This window comes from Poromitra crassiceps (assembly GCF_964638095.1).
Source record: "Poromitra crassiceps genome assembly, chromosome: 5".
NCBI lineage: Eukaryota > Metazoa > Chordata > Actinopteri > Beryciformes > Melamphaidae > Poromitra > Poromitra crassiceps.
In genome coordinates, this window is record NC_139642.1 from 27,953,738 (window position 1) to 27,977,855 (window position 24,118).

Genomic DNA, 24,118 nt, shown 5'->3' on the forward strand with positions numbered 1-24,118 from the left:
AACTGTGTTTGTGAGCAAAGCACAGAGTCCCTCCCAGCTGCAGGGAGGATGAACCTACACTTTGACCTGCCTGGTGGGCGCGAGCAAGACACTTTCCCTCCAGCGATCAATCAACATTAGAATCATCAGAGGTTAACACTCCAGCACATCCTGGAATAGATGCTTCCCTTATTCTGTGTATGGCATTGGAGTTCAGTTTCTGATATTTCAAGAAGCTAACTTTACAATTAATGTTGTCAAGTCGAACTTTAATGACCATGGATGAAAATGGAAACATGTACAGAAAACAAATCTCGAAAAGGCTATTATCACAATATATCAGGAGATTATTTAACTTTTGTTGAAATGTCAGTTTGGGTTATGATGGGAAATCCACTCTGATGCATCAAACCTAAATTAAGATGCATGATATCAGCACAGTTAACAAGAAATAAGAATCACTTTAATCACCAGGAATCAAGAAAATATAGGCATGGTGCAGCCATCTCATCAAATGAGAGATTTATACCATCGGACACACTTTAAGACAGAAGAGTGGCACATACAGCACAAGATACATTGTGACCAATAGACCGTGTCAAACCAGTTACTCCTCTCCAAATGGAACTGCAGGATGATTTCTGAGCAACATACAATATAAAATAAAATGCGGAATGTTTTTTTTTTGGCCATTGTAATCCAAAAGGTACAAATGGAGCGAGTATATTGAAAAAAAATTATTGGTTGAGTACTTTGCACAAAAAGCAAAGGCTAACAAATAACTCCTACAACAAAATGTGTAGAAGCTGATCTACAATCACCAATGCCCATGTGACCTTCAGGATCTTAATCATGATGAGAAAGTGAAAATGTAGCAGCCTGACAACATGTAGCAAATGTTCCTGGGAAATAATTTGATATATTAAACACTATATAAGGGCACAATATGCATAAGGTAAAAGAAAAAGAAAAATTGAGGCAAGGGTTTCCTTTTTTGAAATGTGTCATGGCACCATTTATTTATTAAAGTTATGCATAGCCTTCCAACTTGATCATTGTACAGTATAATTATGTTGAACTTCGTGACGTTATTATCAGGCGGTCAAGATGATCAGCATCACCAGCAGTAGCAGAAGAAGCAGCACTGTTGTCTGGAGCCAATACAGAAAGAGAATGACCGCTCCTTGTAAGGAGAAAGGGGGAAACCAGGCAAGATACCGAGAAGCATAATGAGAAAGAGGGGGAAAGCATGACATATAGAGTGGGGATAAGTAAGCATGAAAGGCAGTGGGGGACAGGAAGAGGGCGACACGCAAAAGTGTGTTTACAGGAAGAGGAGGGGTCTAAGGAGAAGGGCAGTAGAGGAGAGGCAGTGAGAGGAGGAGGAAGAAGGAAGAAAGGAGGCAGCACAGAAATGCCAGGTATAGAAATGCAACAGGACCAGATCAGAGCCTTCAGACTCTTCATTCTAGTTAACACCACTCCTAGAATTGATCTGAAATTCTAGACTTGAACACGTTTCTAGAGTTTAAACACATTAGGATCTATCTGTAACCAGTGCAACTCGGGCCTCTCTCAGTCTGAATACACTCCTGCCATTTCATCAGGGTTAAGCTAGCGTGCTAAGGATGCTGGTGTGCACTCACACTCACACAACCCCGGTGTGTCTTGAAGCAGGATAAAGCAGCTGGAAAGGTCACAACACCATGGCCAAAAAGCATGCAAGCAAAATTGTGGGAAACACTTTTTTAAAAAATGAAAAGAAAGAAAATAAATACATCTTGGGATAAAAAAAAAATCTTAATACATTATCTTAAAAATTTTCCTTTTCTTGTTTTGTGTTTCATATATATATATTCTAAACACACATCTTTGTACATTTTGGTATAAGTTCTCTTTCTTGCAGGGAAGGGTGGGGGGGAGACTGGGGTGTTAGAATGGATGAAGGGGCGGGGTTTGGGGCAATCCCACTTCCCTGATTGCCTTGTGCTGATGGAGGGGGAGGGGCATCAAAAAAAGACTCCTCCTCCCTCCAACCGTCTCTGCTCATGCTCAGTCTCTCGTTCTCTGTGGCAACCGTGGGTGACGGCGATGGAGGGAGGGGCTCAGCAGTGAGAGGACAAGCTTATAGAGGACGTCCAGGAAGTCCAGGACACAGGAAGTAGGAACACACTAGTAGTCGGTACTTCCTCTTTGGGACCAGAGTCAAAGGCCTGGGCATGGATTTCCACTATCTCTTATCTGGGGAAAAATACACGTCTGGGATCAGAAACATGGACACTCATCGCCACAGTAATAACCCTTCCAGCCCGAGGTCCAACCAGGGGTATTCCCAGGTTTATTTTGTCTTTGAAAAGGTTGACCCCTGTTGGGTCGCACAAGATTTCAGTGTGAATGGCACCACCCCGGGACAAACAAATCTCATTGGTTATGAATGGGGGCACGGCCAGCCCATGTAAACGTCTGTTACTATAAGAATGAGAAGTGTCCGTGTGTCTGTGAGCAGAATTCACCTGTGTTCACTGACTTGTTGTGAATTGACCAAAGACGGGTTGAACATTACATGGGTCAAGTAACCCTGGCCCGACCCTGGTCGTTGGTCTGAAAGTTGCATTAGTGATTCATATATTGACGCTGAGTATGAACCAACCTACCTTTGTTTCCATCCGTGTCTGTTGCTGACCTGTCTGGCCTTTGGCCTATTAGATTATTATACTTGGCCTCAACGTCCTGCAAAAGAAAAACGAGAAACACCACAATGTCAGTTCAAAGATCAGGCAATACAATATAAATAGCCACTCTCTGTGTGTGTGTGTGTGTGTGTGTGCGTGCGTGCGTGCGTGCACGTCTGGGAGTGGACAGTGAATGCATGAAAGTTACCTTCAGATGGTTGAGGTTGGCCTGCAGGCTTCTCAGGTGAGACAGGACCTGTCTGCTGAAAGAGGAGAGGCTGCCGGCCTGCGATGTTGAAGAAAACCTCAAATTGATCCCAGAATCGGCGGCGCAGCCTCGTGAGGTGCTCAGCTGCTTCCTCGTGGTCGCCGCCAAGATGTCATCATCTGTGCTACTCTCCCCTGGGCCACCATAACCCTCCAGGACCAGGTATCCTGCTGAGAGAATCAGTGAGCTTTTCAGTACAATTTGCATGGGAAGAGTTCAGGATCAGCGAGGAACATTGACCAGACCTTACGATGCACACTTCATTATAAAATACATGTTGTCCAAGTCAAGATAGCCACAAGTCCAGTCAATTCAAAACTACAGTGTATATTAAATACATACACTACCCTTCAAAGGTTAGGACACACCTGATTGAATATACTATGTTTTTCATAATCTTAAAGCCATTTTTATCGAAAGGCTTATGCGTAGATGTTTGAAATTTGTTCTAGACAAGTATAAATAGACAAGTATAAATAGTGTGTGAATGTCTTTCCAAAGGCTTTGCCTTTCCATCAAGGAAAAGGGTGGATACTTTAAAGAATGTAAGATCGTTTTGATTGAACACTTTCTTGATATTTCATCATTTTGATGTCTTTTCTGTTATTCTAAAATGTGGACAATAGAAGAAAAAGAAAAAAAACTAACAATGTGGTGTGTCCAAACTTTTGACTTGAACTTGAATTTTTGTACAATGTGAACTTTCCTCCCTGTGTGCTCCCAAATGTTTCAAACCAGCCTCACCATAATCTTCGGGGGAGTCGAAGAAGCCCGTGTCTCCAGAGCCCAGGTCCTGAGCCGGGTCCTCCGTCCTCTCGGAGCCGTTGTGGACCATGACCCGTGCGCGGCTGTCCACGGGGGTCCGCAGAGACGTGGTCCTGAGGAGACGGGCCCCTGAGGAGCGCTGGGCACGCTCACTGGCCTCCTGGGACATCAGCTGGGTCACCAACATGTGCTTTAATGCTGCCACTGAGGGACAGGGGGAGGGGTCAAGTATTAATTATGTACAGTGTAAATATATAATACTGTACACATAAATCCCACAGCCAGTATGGTGGGGGTCGGCAAAGTGTATAAAGAAACGTCCACGGTGTTTGCTTACATGTCTTCAGTGCTTCGTCTGCCCTGGAGGGAAACAGGCTAAAGGAGTCTCCTTCGCTCCCATCCTCAGTCACTTGGTAAGGAAGTTCTGGGTCCACAAAACCTTCCTCCTCCTCCTCCTCTGCCTTCACTCCTTCAAATGGGTTATTACCTGGAAGAGAGCTCTGCATCACACTCCTCGGGGCTGGACTGCTCTCTTTATCTGGGGAGGTACAATTAGCAGGATGAACTGCACGGCTGAGTAGGGCAGTGGTTTTCAAAGTGGGGGCCGCCAGGGGGAGCCTCAGCAAATTGATGGAAAATGGGTTTTTAAAGACATCTTGAAATAGGGGGGGGGGGGGGGGGCCGCGGCCAAAGGCTAATGCTATTTGGCGGCCGTGGCATGGAAACGTTTGGGAACCCCTGGGGCAGGGTGTGCTTACTAAACAAATACTATAGGTATTAGTAGTATAGTATAAGATGAACGCTCATTTGATGTAAGTGCCTTCTGTTACCTGTAGACTGGGTGCTGCCCGTGGAAGTGCGGTCTGGGTCTTTACTCAGTCTGGATACACCTGCGGTAATGATCTCCACACCGTCTCTCTCCCCACTGGCACAAAGACACAGAAATTAACGATAATAATTAACAAGCTCAACAATCATGAATCGTGTGATTAATCACATCATAAAGAGGATGAAGCAACATACTCAGTCTGAGGTAACGGTATGACACTGTGAGGTTTCACTTTCATGGCATCAGCTCTCTGGGTGATTAGACGTTGCCACCTTGTAAAGGAAAAGAACAATCATCCGATCATTAACCAACTAGGGCCCAGATTAAAGTATTTATGAAATAAATATTGTAAAGGTTATCTGGACTCACGTCCTCTGATCGGAGACTGTGGGTGCCATCAGCTCATAGATCTGGGGACCGTTGTCTGACATGGAAAGGACGAAGAATGACTTGAGGTCTGGGAGGAGACAGAAGGGACAGATGAGGAAAGATTTGATTAAGCTTTGTCAATATTCTGCTATGGATGAAAAGCCACAGACTTCCTGGAATCGTACTCTGTGCCGTACGCCTCGCGGTTTTACAGTATGGTGAGGGTCTGTGATTTGATCGAACGGTGGTCTCGCTGGCCAGCCTCCTCTCCCTTCCGTCCGAGGAGTCTGGCGCCGCAGGTCTCCATAGTGGGATTGCGATGGGCGGCGCTTAGCGGCAGTGCCCTTGGAAAATAGTTTCCAACAATCCAATTTGCCGTTTTCAGCGTGTAGGTTTCTGCCGTTAGCTTGCTAGCTAGTTAGCGTTGTTGTTTCCACTGAGGCGGCAGGGCAATATTTACAGCGACACACAGGGAGGAGGGAGCGGAAGCCGCTCTGATTGACATGGTCGGAGCCAATGACAGAGTTTGTAATAAGCCGGGAGCGGACATCCGGCTGCCACTGAAACAGTCGCTCCAATGGGAGAGCAGCTGTCGAGCAGGGGAGGGCTTATCCCAGTTGCCTGTTTCCGCGGCGCCAGACTCCTCGGACGGAAGGGAGGGGAGGCTGGCCAGCGAGACTAATCTAACTCATTAGGTCATTGTTAAGACATTTGTATAAAATGCAGAAGACAAAAAGTGCATTTCACTTCTGTTACAAGACACTGGCCGTTAACTGACCTGTGGCCACAGATCGCACCAGAACAGTGTTGAGTTTGATGACTGGGCTGAAGATATGTTTGGCGTCGGCGGCTGCCAGGTTCTTGCTGTGGCACTTCAGGATCAGACGCTCGTCCTGTTTCTGGAGCAGAACCAGGATGTCCTCCAGGAGGAGTGTGTACAACTCTGAAAGGAGACAGAGAGAAGATATCATCTGACACCTTTGAACACTGAGTTTATTGTAGGACATTCAATTGGTTTTTCAACCAGAATCCAATTGTTTAATACATGCAGAGCTGGCGATAAATAACCAAACTCTTATATATTGCCCTAATTACGAACCGATAGTCTTGTCCCTGTTAACTTTCCATGACAGCGGTCCCTCGTGCACCATCGTTTTCTTGGTTAGATCCAGGTTCTGATGAAAGTGGAATAGGGAATAAATTGGAGAAAAGATCTAGTATCATAAGAAACTGCTACTGGTTCATTCCCTTGCAGCGCACCATTTGCCCACCTAGCAGATATTTCAAACGTGGGTGGGCAGTCAGTCAGCATGCTTTAACTGGGGCCAAAAGTGCCATGTAGATAATTGTCACCTTGAGCTCCAGGATCACAGGGTTATCGGTCTGCTTCAGAGAGGAGAGGTCCAATCTTCTCTGATAGTCCTCCAACCTCTGGAGGAAGAAGGGAGAGAGACAGACAAGAGGAAGAGGGATGACTAAGTGCTCTATAAATAAGTTGGTGTAAAGTATGAAATGTAGTAAAAGAGGAGAAAGGGTGAGGCCAAAAGGTGATGCTGGTGAGGAGGGAGAGACAGAAAAAGCTCGGCAACGCTATGAAACACGGACAGAGGTGAACAAGAAAAACAGGATGGCGGAGCTTTGCAAAAGAGTGAGGGGAGGAATATCACACACCTGCTTGTCCTCAGACTCCTTCACAGCCTGGTTGACGTGATTGAGGATCTTTCGACAGCATTCTCCTGCCAGCTTCACCTTGTCCTTCTCCACGGCATTATCTGAAAGATATGATGATGACATCCGACATGAAGTAAAGCCTCTGCAGGGGCGTCCGGCAAATTGGTATTTCCCTCCGTCCATTAACACACCATGATTCTCAGAAGTTATGATAAAGCCGAGGCAGCATTATGTTCCCATAATAGCTGGTTATACTTTATCGTTAGTGCGTTCGCTCGCTGTGAACCCAAAACCCCAGCCAAGACTGAAATTATGGAGCAAATAACGGGGGCGACATTTCCCAAAATGTGCATTAGCACTCCAGGGCCGTTAAGATGATAATCTCTCCATTTGTCTGGGTAATTCACTAAGGCTTGGCATGATGCCAGGCACAGCCCTGCTCCAATAAGACTGCAATTGCTTCTCGTCTCTGCCTCTTTTCTTCTACCTCAGGAGCTGGATTTGATTTTTCCATCATATCGCATTTAGAGTAGAAATGCAAAGGAGGCATTATTATTCTTGCATCGTGCTTCTGTGGTTGCATGTAATATGAGTAAATTAATTTCCATGGGGAATTAATTAACTCATAGCACTGCCCCCCCCCCACCATATCCATAAGCACTCTGTCTACGGTGGACTCCTACAAGTTCCTGGGATCCATAATCTCCCAAGAACTGAAGTGGGAGGCCAACGTAGGCAGCGCCATCAAGAAGGCTCAACGGAAATTGTACTTCCTACGCCAGCTCAGGGAAGTACAAACTGCCTCAGGAGCTGCTGATACAGTTCTACACTGCCATCATCCAGCCTGTCTTCTGCAACTCCACTAGTATCTGGTATGGGTCTGCCACCACCAAACTGGACAGGCACAGACCACAATGAACAGTCAGGACTGCAGAGAAAATCACTGGTGCCAACCTGCCCTCCATCCAAGACTTGTACTCCTCCAGAGTCAAGAAAAGGGCAGGAAAGATCATCACTGACCCGCTCACCCTGGCCATGATCTGTTTGACCTCCTCCCCTCCGGCAGGCGCTACAGAGCACTGTACGCCAAAACCACCACACACAAAGACTGTTTCTACCCACAGGCCATCACTCTGATGAACACAAAGCAGGGAATGGGGCTGAGGAGGGGAGTGTAACCGGTTGAGTCTAACATGTGTTGTGTTGTGTTGTAAAGAGGCCCACACATCTTTGATATCTTTGGAGGCGATGTCCGTTTATTCTGACAAAATAAGTTGTTGTAATATGAATGTGAGTGAATGTTATTTTGAGTTAGGCATTCAGACGGTCTACTCGGGGTCCTTGAGTTAGCACTGGAGCTGTGTTAGCACAGTGAGATAAGTGAAGCAGTGACCAGTGGTTGTGTACGGAGAGGGAATCCTTGACATTATTACAGAAGTAAACAACAAACTTGTGCTCCTTTCAATATGTCAAACACAGCCATCTGCAGGTCAGTCGTACTCAGTTCAGGGCGGCTGCAGAGAGACACCTTCACCCTATGCCTGGAGCGCACTCGCTTCCCCAAGTTCCGAGACCCCGGACTCCCCCCCCCTCCCTCATTACCACCACTGAGTTGCCCTTGTGCAAGGCACTTAAGCCCAGCTTCTCCAGTGGAGCTGCTCAGGGACCAGCAGATCAGACTGTGGTTGTACTGGTCAGCTTCCAGGTATGAATGTGTGTGTGAATGTGAACAGGGCACTCCTGAAAAAGAGAGCATTGCTCTCAGTAAGACTCCCCTTGTATAAATAAAAGGTAAAAAAAAAAAAAAAAGATGAGCAGTCAGCAGCTGTACCCCGCCAGGGACCAGACGAGCACTAATCGGGGATAAAATGGGTCAAATGGGTAAAAAGTGTCAAGTCGGTAGGAATATACTTCTTGGTGGAAAATGTAATGAAAGGTGCAAGGCAGGTTAGCAAGGCTAGCAAAAAAAATTGCGTAAACGCCCGTGATTTGATCAGCATTTGAAAATAAGTGCGGCGGCTGGGGGAGATTTTTTTAAAATAGAAACTTCATGACGTAGATTAGTCCCAAATGGTGAATCTACGTCAGCATTTCTTGCTCAGCTCTCAGCGAAGGCGGTCGCTTTTCTCCCTCTCTCCCTATCTCTCCCTACCCTCTCCCTATCCCTCTGCTTGCTACCCGGAGCCAATCTTGCACTTGTCTCTTCGAAACTACAAATATGGATTATATGGATATTAAGCTGGTCTCTCAACGCAATCGACAAAATTATTGCAGGGTCCGGGGAGGGGAACTTTTTTTCCTCTGACACATCCAAAACTGGTGCTGTATGTTACGGCAGCCTATTGCGTTTGTTGATGAGCTAGTTGCAAAGGGCGCAGCGCACGCTGCGACTGGCAGCAGGGAGTAGATGGTCTTTTGGAATCTGTACATATTGCAACAAATGTATATGTATTGTATAATATTGAAGTGTGCCTTTATTACTTTTCAAATTAGTAATAATGTGAATTTAAAACCACTACTGCCTGATGTAAACCAAATCGCCCTTCTGGGACATGAATAAAGTTGATTGATTGATTGCTTTGCCCCGCCTTTTCAGGGATGATTTCACACAGCTGATGACATGTCACGCCATTACTACAGATGCAAATTAGCTAATAGCTATTTCTGGTGCAATATATTTATTGTGCATTGTCCCTGTCAAATAAACAATAAAGATAAAGATTTTAGAGATTTTCAACCCATGAAATGTATTTCTTTTCTTTTTTCTTTTTCTATATATGAATTTGGTGTCAATGTCATTAACACCAGCAATCATATGCTTTAAATTACAGCTCAAACATGTTTGAATTCTAATCTCTCACCCCTTTGTTTTAGATGTGGTCTAGTAGGGGGCACCTTCCTTCATTCCACCTGGCTACAAGGTTTCTGGGAGGGGATCTGTGATGCTTTATCAACCATCCATGGTATTGCTTTTTCAAGTGGATCCTGAGGTATGCCTTTTGGGAAACTTCTCAAATTCTAACCGGCGTACACACAGTCATTCCATCAAGCTTACAGAAACCCTGCTGGTCATTGCTAAAACAAATGTATAGCGATGAAATGGAGCTGCATCCCTCTGGAAGAGATAACCTACCTACTACATCTTTCCTCTCAAACATGGCAGCCTTTTCTCGACTACATGGAGAATCTCCCATCCCACATGACTGAATGACTATCTGAATGGTCTCTCTATTTTCACCACTCTAATGCTGTAAAAACAATATCTCTCAATCTATTTGTATGCATTTTTTGTCTATATTGTTTACTAAGTAGTTACATTTTTTATTTGAATGGTTACACCTTAATTTATTTTGTCTGTTAATTTATAGATACAGTCATTGTATATGTTTTGCATAATAAAAAAAACATGTTAGTGTCCAGTACCTCTTTAAATCTAAGATCATAGGATAGATAAAGGTCTTTCTGCAGTGCACTTCAAACTTTGGACAATGGCAGTTAATTCTGTCTAAATGACAATGACAAGCAAGCTAGGTAGGCCACCGGGCAACGCCCCAATCCAGAAACAGACAATGACAAGCAAGCTAGGTAGGCCACCAGACAACACCCCCTATCCAGAAACAGTGCTGGTTGTCCTCTGCTCTGGCTGCTCTCGAATTCCTCCAGTCCCCGAGACGCAGCAGACACAACGAAGGCCCAGTAGTGGAAGGGAAAGACATGGCTATCAGTTACACACTGCTGTGAGCACAGAGCGTGTGTGATGATCTGGTCCACTAGGAGCAGCCTGCCATCATTAGTCAGGTCAGTACAGTTATAGGGCACTATGTAATGGTGCATTTGTGGATGTAAGAGTTGCAAGAGTGAGGATGATAGCGGTTAGACATTGTCCTGTGAAAGGTAGAGCACAATTTCTACCCCTGCAACAGTGTCCATCAATGACTAAATATATATTGAATATATATTCGTGACAGAGTGCATTGGACTTCCAAGGTTTTGTGCAAGAAGAGGTTTTTTTACCACATGCGCTGCCTGCGCAGTGTGTGGTCAAGAGAAGGTGAGTCATTCATTCAGTCAGGAATGATAACAGTGATGATGTCATCAGTGATGATGTCATCAGTGCCAAACTTGGGCTGTTGAAAGACAGTTTCCTCGAATGGGCTTGAGTTGCATGAGGCCACCTGGTTGCTACATGACACACGTAGTCCTGGGCCATGGGTAGTGACTGGCAGGCACTATTAATCACAAATATGATCCCTACCATGATTTTTTGTTCTATTTGATCAACATGAACGTTCCAAATTCTTTGTTTATTCACTTATTTTGAATCATTATTTCAATCAAGACCCTGCTCAAGGATAGTAAATCGACAAATGTTTGCACTGGAACAACTTTGTGGACATTCAGTGATTACCATGTGCATAGATTACTGCCAGTTATCTCCACCTGTGGCTAATAGGGCTGTCACTTTTTATTCAAAATTCAAACGTTCGTTCAAATGTGTGTGTGTGTGTGTGTGTGGGAGGGAGGGAGGGGGGGGATTTGAACTGTAATGACCTGTTAGAATTCAAAATGTAGCAAATGAAAAATGGCAAACTCCACTCAACCGGGACGCGTGAGCGACTATCAAGCATACTTAGGAGAAGCACTATTAGCGAGAAGCAGTTTATTCTGAGCGCAGAGCTGAGGTTGTGTTGTGAAATGTCGAGAAAGAAGAAACTACACATTCTTTCCTATTTTCAGCCCAGTGTTTAACTGTGAATTCAACTCGCTTGATTCTATGAAGTAGCTCCGTTATGAGCAAAGATAGGCTGCTGACTGTTTCTATATCTCTAACAACGGACGTTCCAAAACACAGTGGACACAAATCTATCCATCAGTAATTTTTTCAGTTTTCTGCCAGCTAGTTGAATTCATCACATCTGTAACATTACTTGTTTTGCACAATTCAATATTGGCAGTGATACTGTTTGAGTCGCCTGCCTCTGTGCTGTCGTATCCTAGCCTGCTGGTGTTCACCTCTGATGCAGAGCTGTCCTCCTGTTGTCAATATGTAACGATCATTGCAGCAGCGCACTCACCTTGTGGTGGAAAACGGTATAGCAGCGGCTACAAAAATTCATCGTCTGCCAGGGTGGGTGGGGGTCATCAACTTTGAATATATTCGAACGGATTGTGTGTCATTTCAAATTTGTTCAAACTTAAAGTAAAGTAAAGATAAAGTGACAACCGAGTGGCTAAGGATATTTGATTAGATAAGACGACACTACAGTACCTGTGCACTTGGCAATGTTGTCTAGCAGCAAGGGGTACTTGGTGAGCCTCTGCATTTCTACAGGGATGATGTCCTTCAGCTGCAGCCTGCGACACTGTCTGTTACTCTCTGCCTCCTGCAAACCAATACAAATACAGCTTTGTTACGCTCTTAACACAAATGGCGAAGATGTAATAAGTACAGTATGTGTTGTTCACTTCCCAGTAGTTACTCTGAGCTGCAGTAAATGGGTTTGGCCTTTATCTAGGGAAGTGGCATTTCAGCTGTATTCCCCTGAATATATACCGTACCTCTATATATTCCTTTTTTATATTCCTCTACATGTAATGCTAACTTTACTTCATATTCAGTGCAGTAGATAACTAGACTAGACTAGATAACTAATTTTCTCTAATCAGCCCAATCTATACTGTTTAAACCTAACTATACTCTTACAAGTTTGATTGTGCTTTTGTTGCATTTGCATTAAATCAATAATATCAATTAATGGAAGGGCTGTACTACAATCATTGGAATGAGGCCATAGGCCCAACTGTGGGTTATACAGCAGTAGTACGAGTTGGTCTAATTATACAACAGGATTATTTCAATATGTGAGTCAAAGATAAAAGTGTTTTTGCTCAATTAATTTAGACTAATTGTATTGCTTCTGTACCCTCCCAGCATGTCGTTGTCTAGCTGTAGTCAGTCACCAACAGAAGCCATAAAAAAATCCACTATCAATAAATTCCCAAAGCTCTAGTAGCCGCACAGAATAAATATTTAAAAACAAACTATAACTCCTGCCAGCTGAGATGGCTGCAGTGCTTCAGAGTTATTGTGCAGCATTAGCAATGAATGGTTTAATTTACTTTATTTATCTTTTCCCATGCTGCCATTATTAGCACTCTAAGAACACCAGGCAACAATAAAGCATGGTTAGAGCTGGTATGTACAGTACTGTGATGATCATGTTACATATATGATGTACACCACAGTACTATGATGATCATGTTACATATATGATGTATGTACAGTACTGTGATGATCATGTTACATATATGATGTACACCACAGTACTATGATGATCATGTTACATAATGAAGTATGTACAGTACTGTGATGATCATGTTACCTATGAAGTATGTACAGTACTGTGGTGAGCATGTTACATATATGAAGTATGTACAGTACTGTGATGATCATGTTACATATGATGTACAGTACTATGATGATCATGTTACATATGATGTACAGTAGTATGATGATCATGTTACATATGATGTACAGTATTGTGATTATCATGTTATATATTATGTAACATGATCATCACAGTACTGTACATCATATATTATATGATGTACAGTACTGTGATGATCATGTTACATAATGAAGTATGTACAGTACTATGATTATCATGTTACATATATGATGTACAGTACTGTGGTGATCATGTTACATAATGAAGTATGTACAGTACTATGATTATCATGTTACATATATGAAGTATGTACAGTACTATGATGACCATGTTACATATATGTACAGTACTGTGATGATCATGTTACATAATGAAGTATGTACAGTACTATGATTATCATGTTACATATATGATGCACAGTACTGTGATGATCATGTTACATAATGAAGTATGTACAGTATTGTGATGATCATGTTACATATATGAAGTACGTACAGTACTATGATGACCATGTTACATATATGAAGTATGTACAGCATTGTGATTATCATGTTACATATATGAAGCATGTACATGCTGCCTGTTGAGCATATTCTTACCTGGATGAAGGAAGTGAAGCGTGAATCCTTCTTCTGCTTGGTCTTGATGATCTCCAGAGCAAACGGCTGGTTACTGCAGAACGTCCCCACAGCCTGCTTGATCTTTTCCTCTTCTCCACCACTGAACTATAAACCATCCAATCCAAGATAGGACAGAGCGGGCATGGACAGACACAAGCAGTTAGTCAGTCAATCTGGGTCAGGGCTAGTTGCCAGGGAAATGTCTAGTATTTAACCACTACAATGAGCAGCAACTCCCAGAAGGGGGCCGGGCTTATGTCCTCCATAGCAAAGACAGCGTATGCTTAAATGTAGACTAGATCAATGCTCACCGCCCTAGGGGGCCGTTTACCCTACTTATCCCCCCATACTGCCATTTAGGCAGGGTTTGCAAGCTGACTATGAGGCTACCTCGAATCTAATGTATCACACATGATATGGAGATGTGGAGATGTCAGACAAATTTAGGCCACTGTATGATAGAACCACTTACTGGAGAATGGGATTCCATTTTCTCATCTTGGTTTCACTGAGATAATCGTTCCTTGCTACTTTTGGGCCATAATCAAGTTTTTGTCTTTGGGGTTTAATGGTTTTATGTTACAGTATTCAGTGTTTCCCACAGGATTTTGTGAATTTGTGGTGGGGGACGGCAGACCCCCTAGGGGGGTGCGGGGGCATGCCCCCCCGCAAGATATTTTTAAACATTTTAAAGTAAAATGCATGAATTTGGTGTACTTTGAGAAAGCTTAAGAGCAAAATTAAAAGGCTAGATCTATGAAGAACATGTCATCATTACTGTGCTGTGGGTTTACAATGACAAACTAAATTTCTCCGTATAGGTCAGGGATACTCAACTTGCTTTGCCACTTTCGTGAAATGATAGAAGGTGAGGGGCCAGTTAATAAACAAACAATATACATTTTTCTGTAGCGGATTGTAGGTTTTTGGGGTGTCAGCCGGAGTTTAGGCTGACAGTGTTGTGCACACCGGATAGTTAGTTAGGTTAAGTACATACATAAGTGCCTGGGTAGCAAGCAGATGGCGGTATTTGACAATTTAGCAGCTAAATCATAGATTATTGAAAGATATTCCATATTCCAGACTGAAATGCTATAACAGAAGTATTGGCCAGAATGACATGAACATTTATTGGACACTTATTCAGCGGATATCTTGCATGTTGCGTTCAGGTGCACTGTAAAAAATTTTTTTTTTTTTTTTTTTTTTTGGGTCAACATCTTATTGTGGCGGTCAAAATATTATTGTGGCGGCCCGCCACAAATTCCTTTATGTATGGGAAACACTGGTATTCATTAATGAGCTCTCACCTACTACCACATATGCAATCCTTAAGCATCATCTTATACATACAGCATATAAGATATGTAGAAACAAACAGATCTGGGGCTGAGAGAGGCAATCTCATATCAACATAACTTTTTTTTTCCGGCACTGTAAAGCAATTTCAGGCAACATTTTCCATTCCTTTGTGCACAGTACAGTTTTTCCGACCACATCAGTCATCTTGAAATGTATTCAATAGAAGGGAATGTTTCAAAGGGGAAATACAATTTCTGCCTCAGAATTGTACTCACCCAGGAGAGCAAGTCATCTCCTATCTGATCAATTACCGAAGACTCATTTCTCTTCCGAATGGCTGCCATTTGCTCCCATATTGTAACTGAAATTCAAAGGAGAGACACCAATGCTCACTCAATGTGTGTGTGTGTGTGTGTGTGTGTGTGTGTGTGTGTGTGCACATGTGTGAGAGATAACAGAGAGATGAAGAATAGGACATGAAATGGCTGAGGGTCTTATGTGCATGCAGCCATGCACACTGTTAAGTTTCTGTATTGTCCTTTACTTTTATTCAGATATTTTCACTTTCAACTTTATTTCAATTATTAGCACCTAAAGTATTTATGCCTTTATGTAGTATACCTTATGTAGTATTTAAGTTTGAGGCTCTTTCATTGGTTCCCAACCACGACCCAAGACCAATCATGCACTGTTGAGTATCTTTGATAGATTTCAGTTTGTGTGTGTGTGTGTGTGTGACATGTGTGTATCTGTGTGTCGCGCTCTACCATGCAGCTGTAGAATCTCTTCCAGGTTGGTGAAGATGTTCTTGATGTCAGCAGCGGGCAGGATGTTCTCTTTGGAAAGCTTCTGGAAGAAGACATGGTCCAGAACTCTCAGCATCCGCACATGGGCTCGCTCTGTGCAAAAGAGCTCTGGAAACACAGACAAACCCGTGTAAACAGCTTAATGCAAGGCTCACTTTAGGCGTTCACATGGCACACTAGTGGCCCAAACAGTTAGTGCAAAAAAGATCTACCGTAAATTCCGGACTATAAGGCGCACCGGTGTATAAGCCGCACCTTCAAAGTTGACTATTTTTTTCTTATATAAGCCGCACCGGACTATAAGCCGCAGGTGTTTTAATGGTATTTTTTTTTATTTTTTTTTATTGTGTTTTAATGTTTAATTACCATATGTAATGCTCCCATTTATTAACATTTCAACAAAACAACATAACACAACACCACCTGTGTTGTTATTTACAGTGCACACAGTGTCATACAGTGTCATACAGTGTCATACAGTGTCATACAGTGTGGTGAAAAGAGGGCAAGAGAGGAAATTAAAACAGAAGTGGATTTATAGTTAGAAAGAGTGCTAAAAAAGAGAGATTTTTTTTTTTTTTTTTTTGAAAAAATCCATAGATAAGCCGCACCGTTATATAAGCCGCAGGGGCCAAAAAAGGCCAAAAAACGGGAAAAAAGGTGCGGCTTATAGTCCGGAATTTACGGTACTTGTGATTGCAAGTTTGCTGGGATCCGAGCTACTATGCTGCTGCATCTCTCTTCACCCTTTCCTGTGTCTTCACCAGGATGGGAATTTCATCATTTTAGGGGCAAAGCCATTTGGCCTTTGCCATCGCACATTTTAATTTTTTTTAGGGCACAAGGCCACATGCCAGGGCACAAAGGCACATCGTGAAGAGTGATTTTTCTGAAATGTGTGTTAACACATTCACTGCCAGCCGTTTTTCAATACTGTAGTTAGCTTCTGCCAAGTTTTTTTTTTGAGGATTCTGGCTCATCTTTCAAGAGCCGAGGATTCGTTTCTGTTAGGATTTTGTGAACACACAATATCTCAAAAGAACTAATAGAATGTGTGCTTTCTCTGTCTAAAAGAGTTAGTTTGTAGAGTTAGTAGTTATGTAAGCATTAGCAGTTGAATACAGCATGGTTTCAGCGTCTGAAAATTTATTCTGAGATAAACGGCTTTTTGTGAAATTCGATAGAACAGTCACTTTAACCATTCATTTTTGGCATCAGTAAGACGTCAGACATCTAAACAATAGTTTTGAACAGTCATTTCCTCCATAACAGCAGGAAACACCCCTCTCCTTCAAACTCCTCCCTCCGTGTGTGTTCTTCTTGGCTGCAGCGGGCGTGTCACAAGCTCGTTTCTGTTGCTGCTGTAACCTCGCGTCACCAGGCTCACTGCTTTGCTGCTGCTGTGCCTGTCTGCTGGCAGCCGCTGGCCAAGTCTGGATGGGCTCGCTCGTTTCTTGGAGTTTCGGTTGAGAGCTTTGATGAAGCTTTTGCGATTCTGGTCATATTTATGCTGCGTGTTTCAAAGTGTGTTCCACCCGTAATCTATTATGCAAATTTGCAATCCCGCACGGCCAGCAATCAGCGCGAAAACGAAAGCGTTTTCGCCAATCCATTTTCATGAGAATGGCTTCCTCACACTGCTTTTTGCTTGCCTTCCTCTAGTCAGGAGAGCACTGTCGCCACTTAGTGGGTCGGTGGAATGGGTTGTAAACGTTCGGTGGCTCCAATATTTATATAAGAGATGTAAAAGGGTTAGATGCACATCCCACGGTCAAAAAAAAAAAAATTTTTTTTTTGACGTATTAATACGTCATTGGCAGTCAACCGTTGGATTTTTTTTGACGGATTAATACGTCATTGGCAGTGAACGTGTTAAAATGAGTCAATTATACATGGCCACGGCTATCGCCGGCGGAGGCATAAAGATATAAATGCGTCTGTAATTTGTTGTCAAACCTCATACTATGTGAAATGGAAACCTTCTCCTCACCATTGATGACCTCCTGCCTCTTGATTTCATGAGGCCTCAGACCGGCGAGGACCTCTCGGCTCACCAGCTGCTGCCAGTTCATCAGGGGGTCATGCTCCGAGTCTGTTCCCTGGTCATCTTCACTCTGGACATCTGCAGGACCCAGCCCTTCAAGCCTAGGCAAGACACAAAGCATGGGTTAGCTTTTCATCTGGCTAATGAAAAATTCCATCCATTCTTATTTGACAAATGGACTTCAGTTAGAAATGACAAGATCCTCACCTTCTTATGGCCTTTGGCGTTCCCTCGGGGACTCTGCAAAAACCGGGACAGAAAAATCAGTGATAAATAATATGCTATCATGCAATGGCAAGCAATAGCGTAATAGCTAATTGACTATGGATGTACCTGTCATTTTCTCTGTCCTCCTCCTGCAGTTGGTCCAGAACGTAAAGGTCCAAGGGCGAGCCATCCAGAGGGTCAGACTGAAGGCCATCACTTAGCCTGGAGGGGCCTGAGGTTGGAGTCCCAACTGAGGGAGAAGGTAGAAGTTAGAACCCACTGCTTTCTCATTCTCATACACTGATCTGTTCAACTGGCTCAGTGGCTCACCCATATCTGTGTCTCTGCTAGCATCTGAGCTATAGGTGGCGCTGTTTGGTGGCGAGGTGTTGAGAGACATGGAGTGTGTGAGTTCGGAGCCCTCGCTGGACTGGCTGCCCCTCAGACGACCACCCTCCAGGTGCTCATTGGCCCCCAGCGTAGGCTGAGACAACTGTTTCTGAGGCCTAGGGCGCCCATCCAGGGCTTTCCCCACTGCATAGAGGGAGAGAGAGAGAGAGAGAGAGGGAGAGACATGTCACAACCTCATAAACAAAAGTGGGCACTAGATGTTACTGGTGGATGACAACCATTCTAGGTGAAACGATAAAAGCTTTAGAAGTAGTGTTATTCATCATTGTAGCTTATCCTGAACTCACCTGATGCAGCTTCAACACGGCTGGGCCGTCGCTGAGGGACAAGGATACTGGGAAATCTAGGTTTCTTCACCTTCTCTTCTCCCTCCTTCTCCATCTTGATGCTTTTCTGAAGGTCATCAAAGACAGGAGAGGTGAAAGTGTCTGATGGGTGGGCTGATGAAGCCAGGGAAAGAAAAACTAATGGGGGGGAGAGAGTGAGATATAAGGGAAAGACGGATAATCAGTACCTTGATCTTGGGAAGGAAGTTGATCCGGACTCGTTTGGGTTCCAGGCTGCGTGGTTCCTTGACCCTCACACCAAGGTGCTTCATGTATGTAAAGATGACATACTGCATAGTAGTGCTAACATAAGACAAAGAGACAACACATTATTTCAGCCAACAGAATGCTATATTTCAAAGAGAGCTTAAAGAGCAAGTGCCCATAATGTTTACTTGTACCATATGTCATACCAGTCCAAACCATCTGGGATATGCTGTGACCATATGGCATTTGAAATGAGGCTGCTTCAATCAGGCACAATTTTGCATGCATTAATAAAACCATAATGGGAAGTGGAGACATTTTTTAAGAGACTGCCACAGTTCTTTATTTGTGAAATTCTCGTGGTGTGAAACAGGGTTTGGACGACACAATAGGCTTGGTCTAAACGTCAAACCATTGATCATACTTCAATGATCCAAACCACCACCACCACTAGCCATAATTAATATAGCTGCCCAATATTTTTTGTAAAATGACAGCTGCATCAAATCAATTTAACAGAATCAAATAATAGAAAAACATGCAGTGACACAAAAAGAACCCCACTGATTCTTTTTGAATGTGGGGAGACACTGCCTGTACGTGCAATAAAGACACAGATGGTTAGAAATGCCATGGCAGTCCTTGTAGCCCTAAAGCATCTCCTTTGAGAATGCTCTTCAGCTCAATCCAAATGTTCCTCAATGTCAGTATGCTTACCATTTCTCTTCCTCTGTGGTCTGAGTTGTCAACCTATAAACAATCCAAAGAATAAAACAATCTTATTGGTTGGGATATATTTGGCCACTTTACTGATCAGAAGCCTGGGATTGTGAGTGTTTTGTGTGTTTGAGCGGCATATGTATGTGTATATGTAGTCAGTATATGCATTACTCACAGGACATCGTCTATCTTGGTGATGATGTTCTCAGCATAGGAGCGCTCTCGCTCCAGAGTGACGCGGTCTCGGACTCCCTCTTGGTCCAGCCTGGCCAACTCCACTTCAGCCAGCGTTAGGCCCATACTGCGTTTCTGCCTGCACACACCATGTCAGGGTCATAATACTGATCAGGTTTATGATACCACCGCTCAGAACGAAAACAGCTTACAAGAAGTCAGCGCAAGAAGCTAATTAAACTTGTTGAAGTCTGTGCACAAAGCTAATTAAACTTGTTGAAGTCTGTGCGCAAAGCTAATTAAACTTGTTGAAGTCTGTGCGCAAAGCTAATTAAACTTGTTGAAGTCTGTGCGCAAAGCTAATTAAACTTGTTGAAGTCTGTGCGCAAAGCTAATTAAACTTGTTGAAGTCTGTGCGCAAAGCTAATTAAACTTGTTGAAGTCTGTGCGCAGAGCTAATTAAACTTGTTGAAGTCTGTGCACTAATATTTAATTAAACTTGTTGTTTTCAGGAATAAGTGCATGTGTGAGCCTCGGTGGGACCAAAGATCATTAAAACTAGTAACAAAGAATATTCCTCCCTGTTGAGTTTTGATCTTATTTGGTTTCTGTTGGCCAATTCACTTGATCATTTGGAGTGTTTTTAGTGTGAGATGGAATTCTTACAAGTCCCTTGGAGTTTCTTGTTTACACCTGCATGGTTTGTACTTACTGTATTGGAGTCTTTTCCGTTTTTATCAGTTGTTTGTGCAAATAATGTAAACCTAATTCATTAGCATGAATAGAAAAAGTCAGGGTTGAGAAGTTTACCTGAAATCCTCAAGGTTCCTCTGGATGTCAGAGAGTAAAGAGTCCTGCAGTGTCTGAACGTGTTGCCTGATTATTTCTTCTGGGATCAGCTCAGTCCGCCGCCGGTCTGCAAACATGTACATTTGCGCGCACGCGCACACACACACACAGAGACACACACAGACACACACAGACACACACACACACACAGACACACACAGACACACACACACACAGTATGAGGGCATTGTTGCATGTCCACACCAAGTACATCCTATTAAGGTGAAGGAAAACTTTCCAAACCATCAGAGCATTTGATTTCTTAACACCTCAATTGAGAGTCTGCATGGTTGAGTAAAAGACAAACTTACAGGGACTGTATAATAGGGATGCCACATGGTTGAAGTGAGCTAACAGCAGTGACCATAAAAAAAAAAGTCACAGCTAACTCAAAATGACACCGGGCAGACAACCAACAAAGTCACACATACTCACCGAGATCAGCAGAGACGGACTCAGGTACAGCAACTTTTAAATTCTGTGTGACAAGAAAAAAGATTGTTTCATACTGATAACAAATAGGGACAAAGAAAAATGAGTGAACATATTGAAATGCAGCAAAGCAACATGAAACAGGTCCAGGAGGAACATGTTTTAAATTATATGGAATACTAATGAAGGCAAATCGCAAAACTAGGCACTGGTAAACCCCTGTAAATTATGCAGTTTCTCTCATGGCCAATCAGTAAAGCTATCTATCACACTGTTTTCTAAGTCCCCTTGGACCAATTAGAGCAGTGATTCCCAAACTGTCCGCGGGGTGCCGCCTGGTGGTCCGCCAGAGCATTGCATTACATTTTTATTATTATTATTATTGTTATTATTATTATTATTAATAATAAACAAACAGTTCTTACATATACGCATGAACCCTGAGCAGTAGGCATGGGACGATTTCCGGAAATATCGCAATATTCAGGAAATATGATTTTGAAAATTTAGTTTCAGAGGCTGTAGCAGGCTCAGTTTTGAAGCCAGAGTGAAGGTATCTTATGAAACTAGAAGACCTAAGGCATCGATTGGTACCAACCATGTCATGCTAGCTTGTCAGGAATGTGGCTAAATAATGCTCCAAATTTAGGCGAAGGAAAAACCATTTTCAAAAGGGGTCCTTAGGCACACATGTAAATGAGTGACTCCCAACATTTGATTGCATTATTAGTGTTTATGTCCTTTGTACTTTGTATCCACGTGGACATAAATAAACCATTTAAATGTGTGTCCGTTTGAACTAGAAATTTGGTTTGGTACATAGTGGTACTTGGTCTGAAAAGTTTGGGAACCCCTGAATTACAGTATTGGTCCGAACATAACATGACCCTGAGTCCCTGACTATAACCCCCCCATCCCCCCTCCGCCCCCTCCCTGCCTATTTTTTTGGGGTGATAATAGAACACATTGTAAAAAAAAAAAGAACACAATTTAACGTTAGGATTATGCTAATGTTTCCAAGGTTAGCACGCATAGAGCACCTGCCGTTTACTTGCGGAGTGCTTCAGTGGTTCCAACAGATAGCTGCAAAGCTTGCATAACACAACCAGGTGTTCAACGCACCACCGTTTCCGTTTGAATAAACGTTTTGAGTTGTTGGGGCTGAACTCAGCCCTTGTCTGCCTGTCTGTTCACATGAGGAGCGACCCCGTGGATCCAAGCAGGTATGCGGGCAGAATGCGTGTGTGGCTTGAGTGTCTGTGTGTGTGCGTGCGTGCCTACGTGCACGTGTCAGTGTCGCAACTGGCGTGTTACGGGGGGAGGGAGAGAGAGAGACAGAGATGGTGGCTCGCTTGAGGGGAACACTCGTTTGGCATCTGTTGTTAATATAATGACATTTGAAAGTCTAGACCCCGAAATGAAACGATGCTCATTTTTCAGATGTATTTCCGGGGGGGTGGGGCTACCTATACTATAGGTCTTATATTCGGGCCAATCCAAACTTAAAATTTTGAAAAAGCTGGAGTGCAGCATTTTGCCCAAATACATTTTGTCAACATTGGTGGTGTTTCAGATATCACGCGTGACAGGTGGACAAATGACTGATGTAGTTACGTTTCTTAGGCTCATCAATATCAATATGATTTGACAGCAAAGTGGTGGGATGCATCATTGCCTCAGGTGTGAAATCCAATCAGTGGAGTCTGACACAGACACAGTGTGACAGACAGATGTTGACTGTTAAGGGACAAAAAATGAACTTACTGCTCCCCGGTCAATAAAGAAGTTGTGGAGGTACATGAACACCCGTCTGGTCTCTTTGGAGTTGGTCTGCTTGTACAAGTCAGCGTAGAGGTAGCACAGCTGTGGGCAAAATATTAGGAGTAATCAAGTATAGAAACATATACATTTCATAAACATAACGACGTCTAAACTAAACTTTGAGGAAAATGTATCTTACCAGTGGCGCAGGGTCGAACTGAGACATGACATGGTGCAGGAAGGCTGCAAGGTGGGCAGGGCGAGACTTGAGTAGCTCAATGCTTTGGAAGCTGTTGCACTGGCCATTTGTCTGAAACACATTCAGTGCAACAGTTTACATTCGATCATTGTTGCTAACCTCACACAAGCTCAAGGTACTTTGCATGATCTTGTTTACAAAGTGAAGAATTGGATTGATAAAAAAGCCTTCATTATTTTGTATTTGACAGCTGCATTGAGTGATATTATGAATTCAGCTGTAAAATACCTGCTCCTGGTCTGAATCAAAATAGTCGTCCTCTGCACCAATAATGATCTGCTGTGAGACGAGGCGAGAGGACGAGGGACTGCTGACTGTGGTGGGGGACAGAGAGTCCTGGGGGACAACAACACAGGTGCATACTGTGAAGTCAATGTTTCATCATAAAGAAATGCAGAATTTTGACTTTTATAACTCTGCAACCTGACACATACATGGTCACACTGACTGTCATCTAAATTTCTTGAGGAGAAAATTTGCACAGGGCTACCAGCTCAGTCATAGCTACCAGGTCAGTAGTGTCCTCTGCCTCGGGGGAGTGGCAGGAGTTGAAGCTGTCTCTGGGAGTGCTCTTTGGGCTGGGGCAAGAAGACTCTCTTGCGTACAACAAGCTCTCTGGAGATCCGAGGCCGAAACCATGAGAAAGCTGGAGGTGGAAAGGAAGCGGACGTTATGTTTTCAGTCACCAACACAAGAGATCCCCAAAGAAAAGGAGCAGCAGATTTCATTAGCCAATAAATATGACCAATAGAGATTTGTATACTTAGAAAAGACTGATGGTATGTGTCATTGTAGCAGTGGTGTTGCCTTGATCTCCTTCAGTAGCTAGAGCCGAATAGGGCTGAGTGAATAGAGTAGCGCAGGGATGACATATTTTTGTAGGTCAATCCAGAATTTAGCATGGCGCTGGGTTCCCTCGTGTGGAAATCAATTGGATTTTCATATGGGGATGTTGGTTAGATGCCTGAAGTAAGTTTCAGTTTCATAAACAAAAGTTT

At 43.3% G+C, this 24,118-nt stretch overlaps 1 protein-coding gene across 1 annotated transcript in view; it reads right to left on the reverse strand.

Annotated features, from left to right (window-relative positions):
• Positions 1 to 455: 455 nt before the first annotated feature.
• Positions 456 to 24,118, reverse strand: part of arhgef12a (Rho guanine nucleotide exchange factor (GEF) 12a) — a 66,971-nt gene continuing 43,308 nt past the window's right edge. The window contains exons 11-40 of the mRNA XM_083637866.1: positions 23,629 to 23,766; positions 23,349 to 23,456; positions 23,061 to 23,171; positions 22,865 to 22,963; positions 21,104 to 21,146; positions 20,630 to 20,735; positions 19,821 to 19,958; positions 19,643 to 19,675; positions 18,907 to 19,021; positions 18,680 to 18,785; positions 18,312 to 18,515; positions 18,108 to 18,231; positions 17,982 to 18,014; positions 17,721 to 17,875; positions 15,692 to 15,838; positions 15,200 to 15,285; positions 13,602 to 13,727; positions 11,823 to 11,937; positions 6,554 to 6,654; positions 6,236 to 6,313; positions 5,982 to 6,057; positions 5,661 to 5,825; positions 4,883 to 4,970; positions 4,708 to 4,785; positions 4,515 to 4,609; positions 4,022 to 4,222; positions 3,664 to 3,888; positions 2,860 to 3,089; positions 2,634 to 2,709; positions 456 to 2,220 (exon numbers count right to left, since the gene is read on the reverse strand). Of these exons, the coding sequence (XP_083493992.1) occupies positions 2,210 to 2,220; positions 2,634 to 2,709; positions 2,860 to 3,089; positions 3,664 to 3,888; positions 4,022 to 4,222; positions 4,515 to 4,609; positions 4,708 to 4,785; positions 4,883 to 4,970; positions 5,661 to 5,825; positions 5,982 to 6,057; positions 6,236 to 6,313; positions 6,554 to 6,654; positions 11,823 to 11,937; positions 13,602 to 13,727; positions 15,200 to 15,285; positions 15,692 to 15,838; positions 17,721 to 17,875; positions 17,982 to 18,014; positions 18,108 to 18,231; positions 18,312 to 18,515; positions 18,680 to 18,785; positions 18,907 to 19,021; positions 19,643 to 19,675; positions 19,821 to 19,958; positions 20,630 to 20,735; positions 21,104 to 21,146; positions 22,865 to 22,963; positions 23,061 to 23,171; positions 23,349 to 23,456; positions 23,629 to 23,766 (3,411 nt within the window). The 3' untranslated portion in view covers positions 456 to 2,209. The remainder of the gene's footprint in view (positions 2,221 to 2,633; positions 2,710 to 2,859; positions 3,090 to 3,663; positions 3,889 to 4,021; positions 4,223 to 4,514; positions 4,610 to 4,707; positions 4,786 to 4,882; positions 4,971 to 5,660; positions 5,826 to 5,981; positions 6,058 to 6,235; positions 6,314 to 6,553; positions 6,655 to 11,822; positions 11,938 to 13,601; positions 13,728 to 15,199; positions 15,286 to 15,691; positions 15,839 to 17,720; positions 17,876 to 17,981; positions 18,015 to 18,107; positions 18,232 to 18,311; positions 18,516 to 18,679; positions 18,786 to 18,906; positions 19,022 to 19,642; positions 19,676 to 19,820; positions 19,959 to 20,629; positions 20,736 to 21,103; positions 21,147 to 22,864; positions 22,964 to 23,060; positions 23,172 to 23,348; positions 23,457 to 23,628; positions 23,767 to 24,118) is intronic.